This window comes from Anser anser (assembly GCF_964211835.1).
Source record: "Anser anser genome assembly, chromosome: 20".
Taxonomy (NCBI): Eukaryota; Metazoa; Chordata; class Aves; order Anseriformes; family Anatidae; genus Anser; species Anser anser.
This window is the reverse complement of record NC_139741.1, coordinates 1,786,406-1,798,470: the sequence shown is the minus strand read 5'-3', so window position 1 is coordinate 1,798,470 and position 12,065 is coordinate 1,786,406. Positions and strand designations below refer to the sequence as shown.

Sequence of the window (12,065 nt, the reverse complement as noted above, 5' to 3'; positions counted from 1 at the left end):
CTGCTCGCGCGGGGCGCGCTGTGAGGCATTAAACTCTGCCCATCCTTCTGCTGCGTCCTGGCAGCGCCCAGCACCGCTTGCCCCACGCTGGGGTAGGACAACGGGGAACGCTTTGCCCAGGGCCTGGCTCGGTGCCTCCATCCCCACGGCAGCACCCGAGCAGCTCCGCAGACCCCAGCCCCGTCCCACACGTGCAGGTCGGAGGTGCCCGAGCAGCTCGGGGAACAAAGGCTGCTTTCACGGGTTCTGCAGGAGCGCGAGGGACTGCCGTGGCAAATTCCTTGCATGTTTTTATGGGCTGTGACCAATGCAAGGGGGGAGAAGCGCTCCCAGCAATCTCCTCCCACTGAAAGCGCTCCATTCACAGCCGGGCTGGAAGGAGGCGAAAGGAAAGGCCGCGCACATGTCGAAATGCAGGGGGGTGTTGCACGGGGTGCTTGCACCTCTCCTATAAACCCCTCTGCCCGCCCAGCAGGGCCAGGCCGTTCCCCTGAGGCCACTAAAACAGCCCGCTTCCACAGGCAAGGGAAAAGGAGCCATGCCAGGGCCAGATGAAACTGTCCCTCGGGCTTAACCCAGGGCCAAATCCTGCTCGGCATCAGAGCCTGGGCCTGCCCCTGCTCGGGCTGCAGGCAGGGGAAGGGACAGGACGGCACCAGGCCCGGCAGGGCCGTGCCCGAAGCACAGAGCAGGTCTCAGAGGAGAGGCCGGAAAGAAGGAAGCCAGAGGCTCAAAAGCCAAAAAAAATACATCTGGATGCCGCCCAGGGCAATCTGTACGGGTCGACGTGGACCTGCCGTGTTTGAGACGGTCCGGATGGGGCCTTCTGCTTTACGGCCATCTGCTCCCCTCCCTGCAGCGGGATGTAGCTGTGCAGGGGAAACCCGGCCCAGCACGGCGCTGGGTGATGCCACCGCCTGCCCTGCCCTGCCCTGCCCGCGGCCCTTCCCTCGCTGCCCCTGCTCGGCACCAACACCTCGGGTGAGCGCAGTGCCTGGGGTCCTCGCAGAAGGGCTGTTGGAGCCGCTGACCGGGGGTGGGCCGTTATCACCGGTACTGAGTCAGTGCTCAGCCTCAGCTAGCTGCTGCCTCGAGGGAGGAAACACAACCACGGCCGGCTCCTGCGAGGATCCTGTGGCTCCGTATCCGCAGGGGGCTCTGAGAGGCATGCCTCATGCACAGGCGTTGCTGCCGTGAGTCACAGCCTGGCAAAGGGTGTCGGAGTCGCTGCTCAATAAATAGAACAAAGCCGGGAACCCCCGGGTGGGCAGGGACGGCACAGCCCCGCTTCCTTCAGCGAGCGCCAGCCGTCTCCTCAGGGTTTACCAGGCAGGGACCGAGCGCCAGATAAAGGAGACTTCCACGTTTCAGCACAAACCTCCCACAAAAACGCTGCGGAGAGGAACGTGTCCTTCGGGTGCCAGGTTTACCGGCAACAGGCTCTGCCTCCGCGTGCCTGGGAGGATCGAGGCTGCAGTGCCGGTGCTGCAGGGTGACTGTGCAGGACGGGAGGAGAGGAGAGCGCGGGCACGCGGCCCCGCTGTTCCCACAGGAGCAGGCTGCGGAGCCCGGCGCCTGCTCAGGGTGCCAGGGCTGGGAGGACCTCGCCGTCACTCTGTCCCTTCCCAGAGCCACAGGTGGTCACAGCCCCGGCGGGGAAGATAAATATTGTGCCAGCAAGGCAGGGAGCAAGGCTGGCTCCTCGCTGCTACGGGAGTAACGCACCTCCTCCAGCTGCTTTACTCCACGAAGAGAAGTGAATCCCAGGTAATGACCGACAGCCACACGCACGGAGCACAGCTACCAAAGAGGAGCCCCTTCAGCGTCACAAACCTCTGCTTTCGCAGGGCCACACCTAGAAGAAATATAAGGAATTGAAAAACTCGCTCTGCGAGGAAATAACGTGACAACTCTCCCCAGCCACGAACCCGCAGCGAACGCACGCACACGTCTGCAGGCCCCGTCCCGAGCCCACAGGCAGCAGCCAGCAGTGCAGACCGCTGCCCTCAGACGTTTTCTGAACGCCTGTAAAGCAGCACGGTAACATTCACCGAGCTTACACGGAAATAGCAGTTTGCCCAAACATCTGGAAGCAGTTTCGTTCTCCAGATGTTTCCCCCGCAGATACATACCTTCCACTCGGTGCCCCGGATCCAGATGTTTCCAAACAGCTCCACGCTCTTGCTGAAACTGAGCAGGCGTCCTGGGGACGCTGCCAGCCTCCCCAGCGCAGCCACAGTTAACGCTCCGAGGCGTAATGCAGGACACCTGCACGTGGTGGAAACTGGAGACAAACGCGGAGCCCAGCAATGGAAAAAGTCAAAGCCAAAAGCTGCGTCAGACAGCTGCTGGGGAGCCCGGGGGGAAGGCAGCGGGGACACAAGGCTCTGTGTTAAAACCTCAGCCTGCTCTCAGCTGCGTAGAGGGAAGTGCCGCTCGATTTTGGGCAGCTCGTGCCTTCCAGAGCCCCGGCGCTACACAAAGGATCATTCAGAGGGAAAGCTGAGGACGTGCAGCGCCGGGATCTGCTGCAGGGGTTACGGGTAGGTGAGCAGGGCTTGGTTTCAGCGCCTCGCCTAATGCTGAAGGTGCGAGCTAGAGCTTCTGTTCCTCAGCCTGGAGCAGGACTTCCGCTGCAAAGAGACATTCAGGGAAGCAACAAACCCGTTTCCTACTCTGTGTGCGTCGGTTCAAGGAACAGCATCCCACCAGCCCTGGCAGGACCTCCGCTTCCCACCAGGGATCGTTACACCAGCACCCAACCACTGATACGCCTAAATGCCACCGCAGTGAGTGCTTCCCTGCTGCCAGCATGACCCTGCTTTTCACTGTGTGTTCAGATGAGCAGCTTCCCAGCATTCCTGAGCCACTTTTTACCAGGTAAGCCCCCCATGCACCCAGAGGGCTTGAGTCCCCCAGCCCTACAAGGCTGCGGATGCTTTCGTGGAGCTGCAGCACCGACTCACCCGCAGCCACGCCGGGAGCGCAGAGCCTCAGCACAGTTTAGGTTAAGCTACAGAACCACACTTGCAGCTAAAAGGCTCCCTGGGAGCACAGAGGGAGGAGCAGCAGCGCTCCCAGCTCCTCCCAAACTTAGGAACCGCCTCTGCTTTTCGGCACTGTCAGGTGTGGGTTAGGCAGACTGCCTGTGTGTAGCAAAACACACTGCTGCTTATTTTGGAGGTTTGCTTTCAGCTCGTTTTATAGCTGCTTAACGCGAGCCTTGCGCTCGTCTATGGCTCAGCTCCCCCTTGTTTGGCATGCCAGGGGTGCTGTCCTGCAGCGTAGCCGTTACGCTGCTCCTGTTGGTAAGCAGCTCTGCCAAAATATCGGGGAGGCTGCGAACTACAAACTTAAACCTCCGTTGTCAGGAGCAAGGTGGGGAGGGGAGCTAACAGCAAGCCCACAGCCCCCGCAACGTGCAGGGTACGAAACACCAGCTCCAGGCAGCTGCAAAAAGGCGAGATGTGAAGCAGCTGCAAAGCGCGCAGAGGAAGCCTGAAGGGGTAACAGACTTCCCTGCAAAGTAGGGAAGACACCTGGGCATGCACAGGAGCCAGGACCCCGGCTGCTCTGCTACCCCCTGCCTGCCTGAAGCCATTAAGAGGTCAGCCCCAGCGCCTTCAGATCTGGGTCACTTGGCACAGCAGCACCCAGCAGGGCTGCAGGAGGATGCGCTCCCCTCACTCCCTCCTTCTGGCTCCGCGTTTGAGCCAGGCCTGTGGTCGGTGCCCACACAGATGGGCCACACACGCTCCTCAAATTGAGTTTCTCCCCCCCCTCTGCAGAGCTACCTCCTTCGCACCATCAGCATCTTCCAGGGCAGAGAGCTGGCTGCTCACCTTCTCCAGACAAGAGCAGTTCGCGCTTCGGGCAGTAGGCAATGAAGAAACCAGAGGCTGTTTAAATGTGTCAATTCACCTTTAATGTTTGAAAAAAATAAATGGTATTTGAGCCATTGCAGTTATGAAGGGAACATATCTTGCTCCACAAGAGACCGTGAACAGGTTCACATTAGACTCATGCTTGGAAAAAAACAAATCCAAAACATTCTTCTTTCAGATCAAGAGTGGAGTTCCGAACAGACAAGACCACAAGAGTGCCCCAGACAGCCCAAGGCACATTACCCCAGTGCAGACATTTCCATCGACATGAAGTAATGACAGCTACATTCTTTCTAGTTACAACATTGTTCTATCAATATTACAAAATTAGGCATACTTTGGATTTTGCACAGAGACAAGGACTTTTACTTCAGGAAGTAGTCAACCTGGGTCACCTAAGTCATTTCACAATGAAGAGCTCCCTTCGCTCTGCCTTTCCCCACCCCAGCAGTGACTTGTTACCAACACCAAATTTGTCCTAGAGACACGAGTTAGGCTCACGAGCCCAGCGGTATTTGTCTATGAATTAGTTAACGAACCAACAGATAGACTGTGACAAGCACCAGGTAGTCACGTGCCATCACACGGCGTTTGTCCTTCAGAAGGATTTCTCCCACCCAGATACAAAACACTTCCTGCAGTTTAATCCAAGAGTCAGTACATACTAAGACAACATCACTGCTGAACCTATTGGAGACCAAGACATTTTTCTGCCATTGAAGCAGATGTCACATGAGTTTCCTTCACACAAACATCACATGTAAATTTAACTTCTTGGTACTGTGCTTTAAGAACAAAAGCAGATATCAGAACATGGAGGACAGGCCTCCAGAAATAGCTTATCAGCTACAGAAATAAAAAAAAGGAGACAGTGGCCACTTACAAGTCTTCCACATGACTAGCTTGTTTTAAAGGAGAGCATCAAGTTAAGGCAGTGTTGAGACAACTGGCTAAGAACATGCCAAATAGCTGTTGTCAGCAGTCACCAATTTGATATCCTACTCCATTTCAGGGACGGGCCGTGTGGCCAGCTTTAGGTCTCAGTACCAAGGTCTAAAGACCTCAGCCGCAGCACGCCACTTCCCGCAGCAAGCAGCAGCTCAAGGGGGTGCTTGTTGAAGCCTTCTAGACCAGGCTGAGGTGCTTACAAGTCTAGGTCAATGCTTCAGCAGAGCCAAAAATACAGTGATGGGTACTGAAAGAACACCGAGGGTGCCAGCTGCAAGTCTGGTAATCACAGTCCAAGGTGGAGTTCAACTCGTGTGAAAGCCACGTAAATAAGAGCCACCCCACCGGCTTCCAGGTGGTTTAAGTACCTGCACTGAGGTTACTGGGAGAGCCAGCTCTCTACAGTCTGCAGGGTGGGATCGGAGGCTCACGCTGGCTTTGCTCCTCATTACAAGATTAACAGTCTAGTAAAACTCAGTAAGGAAGTCAGGGGCTTTTTGGCCTGCCCAAAGTTTTTCCCAGCCTCAAAGAAGGAGTTACCACTGAGGGAGCTGTTGTGGAATAGTTTTATTTCTTCCCACGTAAAGGCCATTGTTTAAGCATTTACAGGTTTCCTAGTGCAATACAACCAAAAAAAGCAGTAACAAAAAAATGCCGCCTTCTTCCCAGGCAACTAAACAGAAGTAGAATTTTACTGCAACATATACACATTAAATATAGTATACAGTCCATGCAGCGGCATAGCCATGTTAAAGGGAGTCGTGGCTTCAGCCATCAGTGCATTACAGTCCGAATTTCACTCGCTCCTACTTCCTATCCAGACTTGAAGAGAAGAATTGCAACCTGACCCAAGTAAAAATAGATGAAGTGCTTTGTCTCGTGTGTTACATAGCTGCCAAAGTTTCTGCCAACAATGCAGTGCCAAGTTGGGTTGTATTTCTTGTCAAATTCCTGAAGAAACAGAAGAGAGGCGTTAAGGCCAAGAAAGCCCACATGAAAATAGTTCTAAGCGCAAATTCTTTGCTGGTTCTGTTCACACACTAACGCCCCTCCTCCCACCTGCAGCATCTTTACATTCCCTGCCACAAGACACCATTGTGTTAAGTGAGGCAGTGACCGACATGAGCCAGGCCTCTGCACTGGCTTGTCTGAAGGATCCAATGCAAGCAAATTATCTCCCGAGATGTGGAGCACGCATCTGCCCCGGGCAGAAGGAGCAGACCTAAGTGCTCTCCCTGGTACAGACCTATTCAAGCCCCACGTGTAGGCTAGCTCAGGGGAATATTTCTCCTCTCCCATTCCAAGCCCACTCACAAAAAAATAAAAAAGACTTTGGCATGTCTGCTCCAGCAAGGCATTTGAGCTTAAAGGTCACCTAAAAAAAGGAAGGAGAAGTCTGCCTTATGCTGTTTGGGATACTTCACGGAGGGGAAAAAATTTGCAGTGAAAATAAGCCGGCAAATTCACAAAACAAAACCCTGAGGTCGGAGGTGAGCAAGGTGAACACTGGACCCTCAAGAATTCTACTTAGCCTTCTACTTAGCAGGTAAGGGAGGGTTAAAGAATTTTCCTCCCTCTACTACACAACTCCCAGGAACACCCTTCCCTCCCCCTCAGAGCCAGAAGAACAGACTCAATGTTCAAGATTAAAGGAAGACTTAGTCCTCAGACAGCAGCAAGACAGTTTCAGCTCTTTGCAGGTAACCTTTGAAGTAAGGAAAAGCTTTCTTGCCAGGGCTTGAAGGTGCATCAAATCACTTCCCTCCTCCCAACACTTCAGAAATAAAAGGGCAACTTTTTGGATTCCTTCTGCCACATTCACTCGTTTTACAGACTGCATTGCCCCAAGCACTTTCAGATAGGTCTTGCCTCATCAGATCAAAGCGATCTGAGAAGTCAGGAGACACCTTTGAATCCTTCACATTCAGGGTTAGGTTACAAGCAAGGCCCAGGAGCTAATCCTGGTGCTAGGGCTGCATTGTCTAGGTAATCATCTTCCTCCCCAAAAGCATTTTGCCTGACCATTCAGAGAAGCGGCTACAGAGGAAACCAACAGCTCCCCAGATGCTGACAAGCATGAGACTGAAGTTAACAGGTTCCCGAGAACAGGGAGGCACCTCCTCACAAGAGGGGGCAACTGCCTGCACTGCTTTTACAGCAGCATCTCTGTGCGTCCCTGGCAGGCAGCACAAGGCTGCGTCCTCCTCCACACCCGCTGCCTCAGAGCCAGAAGGCGCAGGCAGAACTGCTCACGCAGGGCTGCCCACTTCCGAGGGAAACTTCGGAGTAATCCCACCCCGCACCAGCGCTGCCAGCCCAGCAGCAGCTGTGGAGCAAGTCCTGAGGAGAGGCTGCAGCCAGCTCTAAGCTGGGAGATCCAGAGGGAGAGCACGCACTCAGCTTGCTCAGAGCTTGCCAGAGCAGCAGACCAGGCCCTGCTCTGCCACAGCCTTCCTCTGACCTTGGAGAAGTCATTCCTTTCTCTTGGGAATAGTGGCAAGCAGCAGAAAAAGCATCTCCTCCTTCCAAACAGTCAAGTGTGAAGTCTCAAAACACTCAGACTCGAGACACACACACGTAAGAGCTTCAGCCGTAAGTCTCAGGCAGAGCAGCCCCCTCGCCCCCCGGTTACCTTCTTTATATACGCTGCAATGTCCTTTTCTATGTTGTACTTCTCCATTGCCTGTGTGGCACAGTCGACAGCATCCTGCTGCATGTCCTCGGACATGTCCGCATTCTTGATGACAGCCTTTCTGTCAGACATGGTGAACCTAAGGCAGAACATAAGATTCTGTTAATTCCTTCCCCAGAAAGGAGAAGCTGCCTGCGCAGAGGCTTTCCTCTCTACGGCAGGCTGCGTCACAAGCCGAGACTACCAACTCCCTGCTACAACCAGCGAGAGTTTATCGGGGTAGCCCACAGCAGCCCCAGGCCAAGATCTCCCTTCTGGCTGGAGCACTAGCACTGTCCCGGAGGTTAGATCAGAGGTATTCCAACATCACCACCTGCATCGAACAGGCAGAGAAAGCTGCGTGGGAGGAGATGAGATGCGTGGAGACACAGCCCTCCTAGACATCAAGGGGCCACAGCCAAGCTTGCCTTCCAGGTGCACCAGTGGTTTGAACTTCATCCGCTCAGAGCCTCGCGAGCGGACCCCAGGCAGTCCGTGCCCAGCAGAGGCGTGGGAAGCATGTCAGCGCTAGCACAGCTTTCACCTCACCCTCGACCAGAGCTGCTGTTGCTAGTTGAGCCTGGGATGACAGGCGGAATGGGGAACAGCACTCATTCCCTCACCTCACCACTGCTTTGCCACCGAAACCCAGACTTCGGCAGTTCTCACGGGACAAAGCCGGTCTGACAAAATAGAAACGCCACGCTGCAGCCTTGGAACACACGGGGATGCACAGCCAGGGGAAACAGCCTCCCGTTTTCCTCCCCCCACCTGTGAGCCACAGCACAGGAGCTAGAGGCCAGCACACTAGCACTGCCCTCATCTCTAGGAAACCAGGGAGAGGTAACTTGAGCTGAGCATTTAACCCCTTGACTATCACCCACTTAAGGTGTTTTGTACCAGGCACCGAAGCCATTCACACGCAGACTTCCCACAGCCCTTCTAGGGCAGCATTCAGCACTGGGACACGTCCCGCGTGCAGTTCATGGCATCCTAGAAAGCAGGGATTTGGCAACCCCAGCCCCGCAAGCAGAGGCTGACCCATGCACCAGGAAAGGCTCCCGGGCAGCCCTGCTACGAGCTGCCCCGCTCCACCACCGCCAGGCAGGCCCAAGCAGGGTGCACGCCTTGTCTGGGGACTGGTTGAGTGAAGGCCTGTGCTGGCACCTTGGCAGCAGCTCCTACCAGAGAGGATTTAAACTTTGCGAAATTAAGCCTTTGGTGGCAACAAGTGCCTCCGATTAAGCCTGCAGAGCACCACCAGGTTTGCTAATACTTCTACAGTGCTGCAAGTCTGAGCACTACTACCAAGAACGTTTTGAAATAGTGAAACTACACATTCTTAGCTTTACCAGGGAGTGAAGAAAATCTGCTGCAATGATCGCTTCCTGGAACAGTCCCAGAAAACTGAAGGAGTAGCTTTGTTACAGCAATTAAAGGAGCCTGCTACCCAGAGAGAAAGAGAATCCAGTTACATAATTGCAGCCCTACAATTACAATACTTCAATTCTTTACTCTGCACTTGAGGATTTCTACTGCAACCTTAATTTATGCTGTTTAGATGCAGTGTTTAATAGAGCACTGCTATTAACACACACTAATAGCATCAGGAGGAATGGCAGGAACTGAGCTCACACAGCAGAGAGCACACGCCTCTACCCCTGCTCTGGAAAAGCCGCTTCCAGGCACTTTGTTCCCCTCTCTGCTGTGGTTTAAGCCAGCGGGTTTCAGCCTGGGGCTGAGAAACCCTGGCCGTGAAGACATCGCTCAGGAGAACCAAAATGCCTGCCTACAGATTTCCATCCACTATCCAGGGGGCTGGCAGATCCTGAGAAATCTTCAAGGGGTCCACCCCACAGGAAAACACAGGAAGAGGGAAGCAGCAGAAATTCACTTTTGGGTCATTCTTCGAGGAAAGCCTCTTTAGGGAAAGAAGGCGAACAAGTTCCCACAGATTCCAGGCCTCCCCATGCCTCCAGCGCACACAGTTCAGAGGGCATCTGCCATTACATAAGCAGACACCGAGTGACCCACAGCAAGCATCTTCCTTCCCTCCTCATTGTTCAGGCGAGGAGCATTTCAGTGCAGGCCCAAGCCGCCAAGGACCGGCAGCACCAGAGGAACAAGCCATTATCCTTCAGCAGGGCTGTGGCTGCCTGCCTGTCTGCCCTCCCAGCACCACTACTCCAGGGCACAGCAACCTCCAGGGGCTGGCAGCAGGGCCCCTGGCACAGGGCAGGGACAGCTCCCACCACCCCACTGCAGGGCCCTGGCCCCACCACGGGTCACACAGGCCCTGTCCCCACTAGCCCAGCCCCACGCACACGCCCCATCCCTGCACCACGGAGCGTTGCCAGCCCTCAGGGGCCTGCCACCCGCACCGGGAAGGGGTGGGCACAAAGCCCCGGGGCAGCGGTAACAGCCCAGCCCCAGCAGCCAGGGGCAGGACGAGGTCCCAGCCCAGCACCCTCCCGCAGCGGGGCAGGATGGGGCCCCAGGCAGCGCCCAGACCTCGCCTCCCGAACAGGGGGGCTGTGGGAGGAGGCCCCGGCCCAGCTCCGCCGCGGCGGGAGGCGGCTGGGGAAGGGGGCGCGGCCCAGCCCGGCCCGGCGCAGCCCGGCACGGCCCTTTCTCGGCGGGCCCGTGCCGAGGCTCTCCGAGAGGCGGCGGCGAGCGCAGGCCGGGCGCTGCGTGACCTTCACCGGGGGGAGCCCCGGGGCGGCGGTGACCTTGCCCGGAGCGAGGCCGGCGGCGGGGCTGGGGGTGCGGGGCAGGCTGCGGGACCCCCCCAACCCGACCGGGAACCGCCGCCGCCACCGCCACCACCACCACCCCTCTCCCCTTCCCTCCCCTCCTCTTCTCTCCCCTCCCGCGGGCGGACCCCGCAGACGGAGCCCCGCAGCCCCGGCGCCGCTCACCTTCACAGTGACGGGGCCAAGCCGGGAGAGCGCGGCACGGCACGGCACGGCGCCGAGGAGAAGGAGGAGGAGGTGGGAGAGGCCCGGACCCGCGCGGCTCTGCCCGCTCCGCTCCGCTCCCTGCGCCGCGCCGAGCGCTCTGCGCCGCGCCGCCGCGCCGCGCTCAAATACCGCCCCGCCCGCTGCGGCGCGCGGCCCGCCGCCCTCCCATTGGCTGCGCCGCGCCGCACGCCGCGCCCCGATTGGCTGCGCCGCCGCGCTGCCCGCCGCCCCGGCCCGTCCGCCCGCGCTGCTCTGCCTACATCCTGTTTCATCCCACAATGCCGCGGGGCCGGCGCGGGGCGGGGCGGGGCGGGGCGGGGCGTTGCTACGCGGGGGCGGGGCCTGGCGGGCCCGATCCGGGGGGTGCTGAGCCCGGTGCCGGGGTGGTGCTGAGGGGCCCGGCCCGGCCCGGGGCCGGTGTGGAAACCTCGGCGGTGCCCCCCCACCCCCGACATCACCCACTGAACCGTGTCCCCAAGCACCAGCTCCAACCTCTCCACGGACGCCCCCAGGCCCCGGGTGCCCGCCTTTGCAGGGTGCTGAGGGCGCTGCTCTGCTCCCCCGCAGGGCTCGGCCTCGCTCCTGGCCCTGCAGCACCGCGCATATTTCCCTTCCCCTCTCGTTTCTCGGGTTTGTCCTGGTTTTATACCGGCAGCGAGGCTCGGGGACCCACCGCGGCCACCAGCGCCGCGTCCTGGGGGAGTCCCTGCCTGTCCCTGGGGTTCCCAAGCGAGCCCTGCCAGCTCCAGCCCTGCTTCACGGGCCCATAAATTCCCAGCCCTGCTTCACGTGCCCATAAAACCCCAGCCCTGGTGCTGAGCTGGCCAAAAAGCGTCCCCACACCAGCTCCTGGGGTGACCCGTGGCCATCACGGTCACCGCGAGAGCTCGCCTGCAGCTTGCAGAGCCTCCGTTTGGCTGCAGTGCTGGCAAGTGTGAGAAAGCTGTGACGTTGTGGAGATAAAGGACAGGGACAGAAAGGGGACGGGAGAGCCCTTTGGCAATGCCAGTGGCCTGGCAGAGGTGCTCGCCCAAGGCTCCCCGGGTCTTTTGGCCCCAGAAAAGCCGCAGGTGTCTCTCTGGTGACAGGACAGAAAGGCACCAAAGCACAGGAGAGCCACGTCGCGCCGGTCTCCTCGTGTTTCACGTACACACAAAAGCCAAGGTGGGGACAAAAGGGAGAACAAAAACCCCGTTCCTTCCGAAGCCCGGGGAGAGGTCTGGTGCAGCGCCGCGATACCCCGCTCTGCGTTACCGCTTCCCCTGCAGGAAAGCCGCGGTGAAGCTCGGTGTGAGCGACCCAGCAGGTACCGACCGGAGCTGTCAGCCCCTCGAAGGGCTGATCCTGCGCCTGGCCGGGACGCGCTGCTCGGCCCCGCCGAGCGCAGCAGGGCTGGCCGGAGCCTGCTGCAGAGGCACGACGCCTGCACCTCGGCCGCTTGGGTTCCCCCCGCGGAGCTCCTGCCCTCGCTAAACGTGCTCTGGGTGTGCAGCTGCCCTCTGGGCCGCCCGTCTGCCAGGCTGGCCGCCCGCCAGCTCTGATTTGGGTTGCTCCATTTCACTCGGGCAGAGGCGCCAAGAAGCCACCTGAGCAAAAACCCAA

At 58.1% G+C, this 12,065-nt stretch overlaps 1 protein-coding gene and 1 long non-coding RNA gene across 3 annotated transcripts; one reads left to right on the top strand and one right to left on the bottom strand.

Annotated features, from left to right (window-relative positions):
- Positions 1-2,133: 2,133 nt before the first annotated feature.
- Positions 2,134-4,362, top strand: LOC310884693. Its single transcript, XR_014574329.1, has 2 exons — positions 2,134-2,880; positions 3,789-4,362. It is a non-coding gene; the product is annotated as an uncharacterized lncRNA (long non-coding RNA).
- Positions 3,903-10,583, bottom strand: DYNLL2 (dynein light chain LC8-type 2). 2 transcript variants are annotated; one of them, XM_083806769.1, is made up of 3 exons: positions 10,422-10,583; positions 7,465-7,603; positions 3,903-5,783 (listed from the first exon to the last, which is right to left on the bottom strand). In XM_083806769.1, exons 2-3 carry the CDS (start codon positions 7,594-7,596, stop codon positions 5,646-5,648), a joined length of 270 nt encoding a protein of 89 aa, XP_083662895.1. In that variant the 5' UTR covers positions 7,597-7,603; positions 10,422-10,583; the 3' UTR covers positions 3,903-5,645. The 2 variants fall into 2 exon arrangements, with proteins under 2 accessions (XP_083662895.1, XP_083662894.1); XM_083806768.1 differs by lacking the exon at positions 10,422-10,583 and having other exon boundaries at positions 7,465-7,623.
- Between the last annotated feature and the right edge of the window lie 1,482 nt (positions 10,584-12,065).

Bases quoted from the DNA above. Each gene is read 5' to 3' on its own strand.
- DYNLL2 (XM_083806768.1), bottom strand. From the start codon at position 7,617: ATGTTCTGCCTTAGGTTCACCATGTCTGACAGAAAGGCTGTCATCAAG. The intron at 5,784-7,464 runs GTAACCGGGGGG...CTGTTTCTTCAG, and splicing joins TTGCAGCGTATATAAAGAAG to GAATTTGACAAGAAATACAA.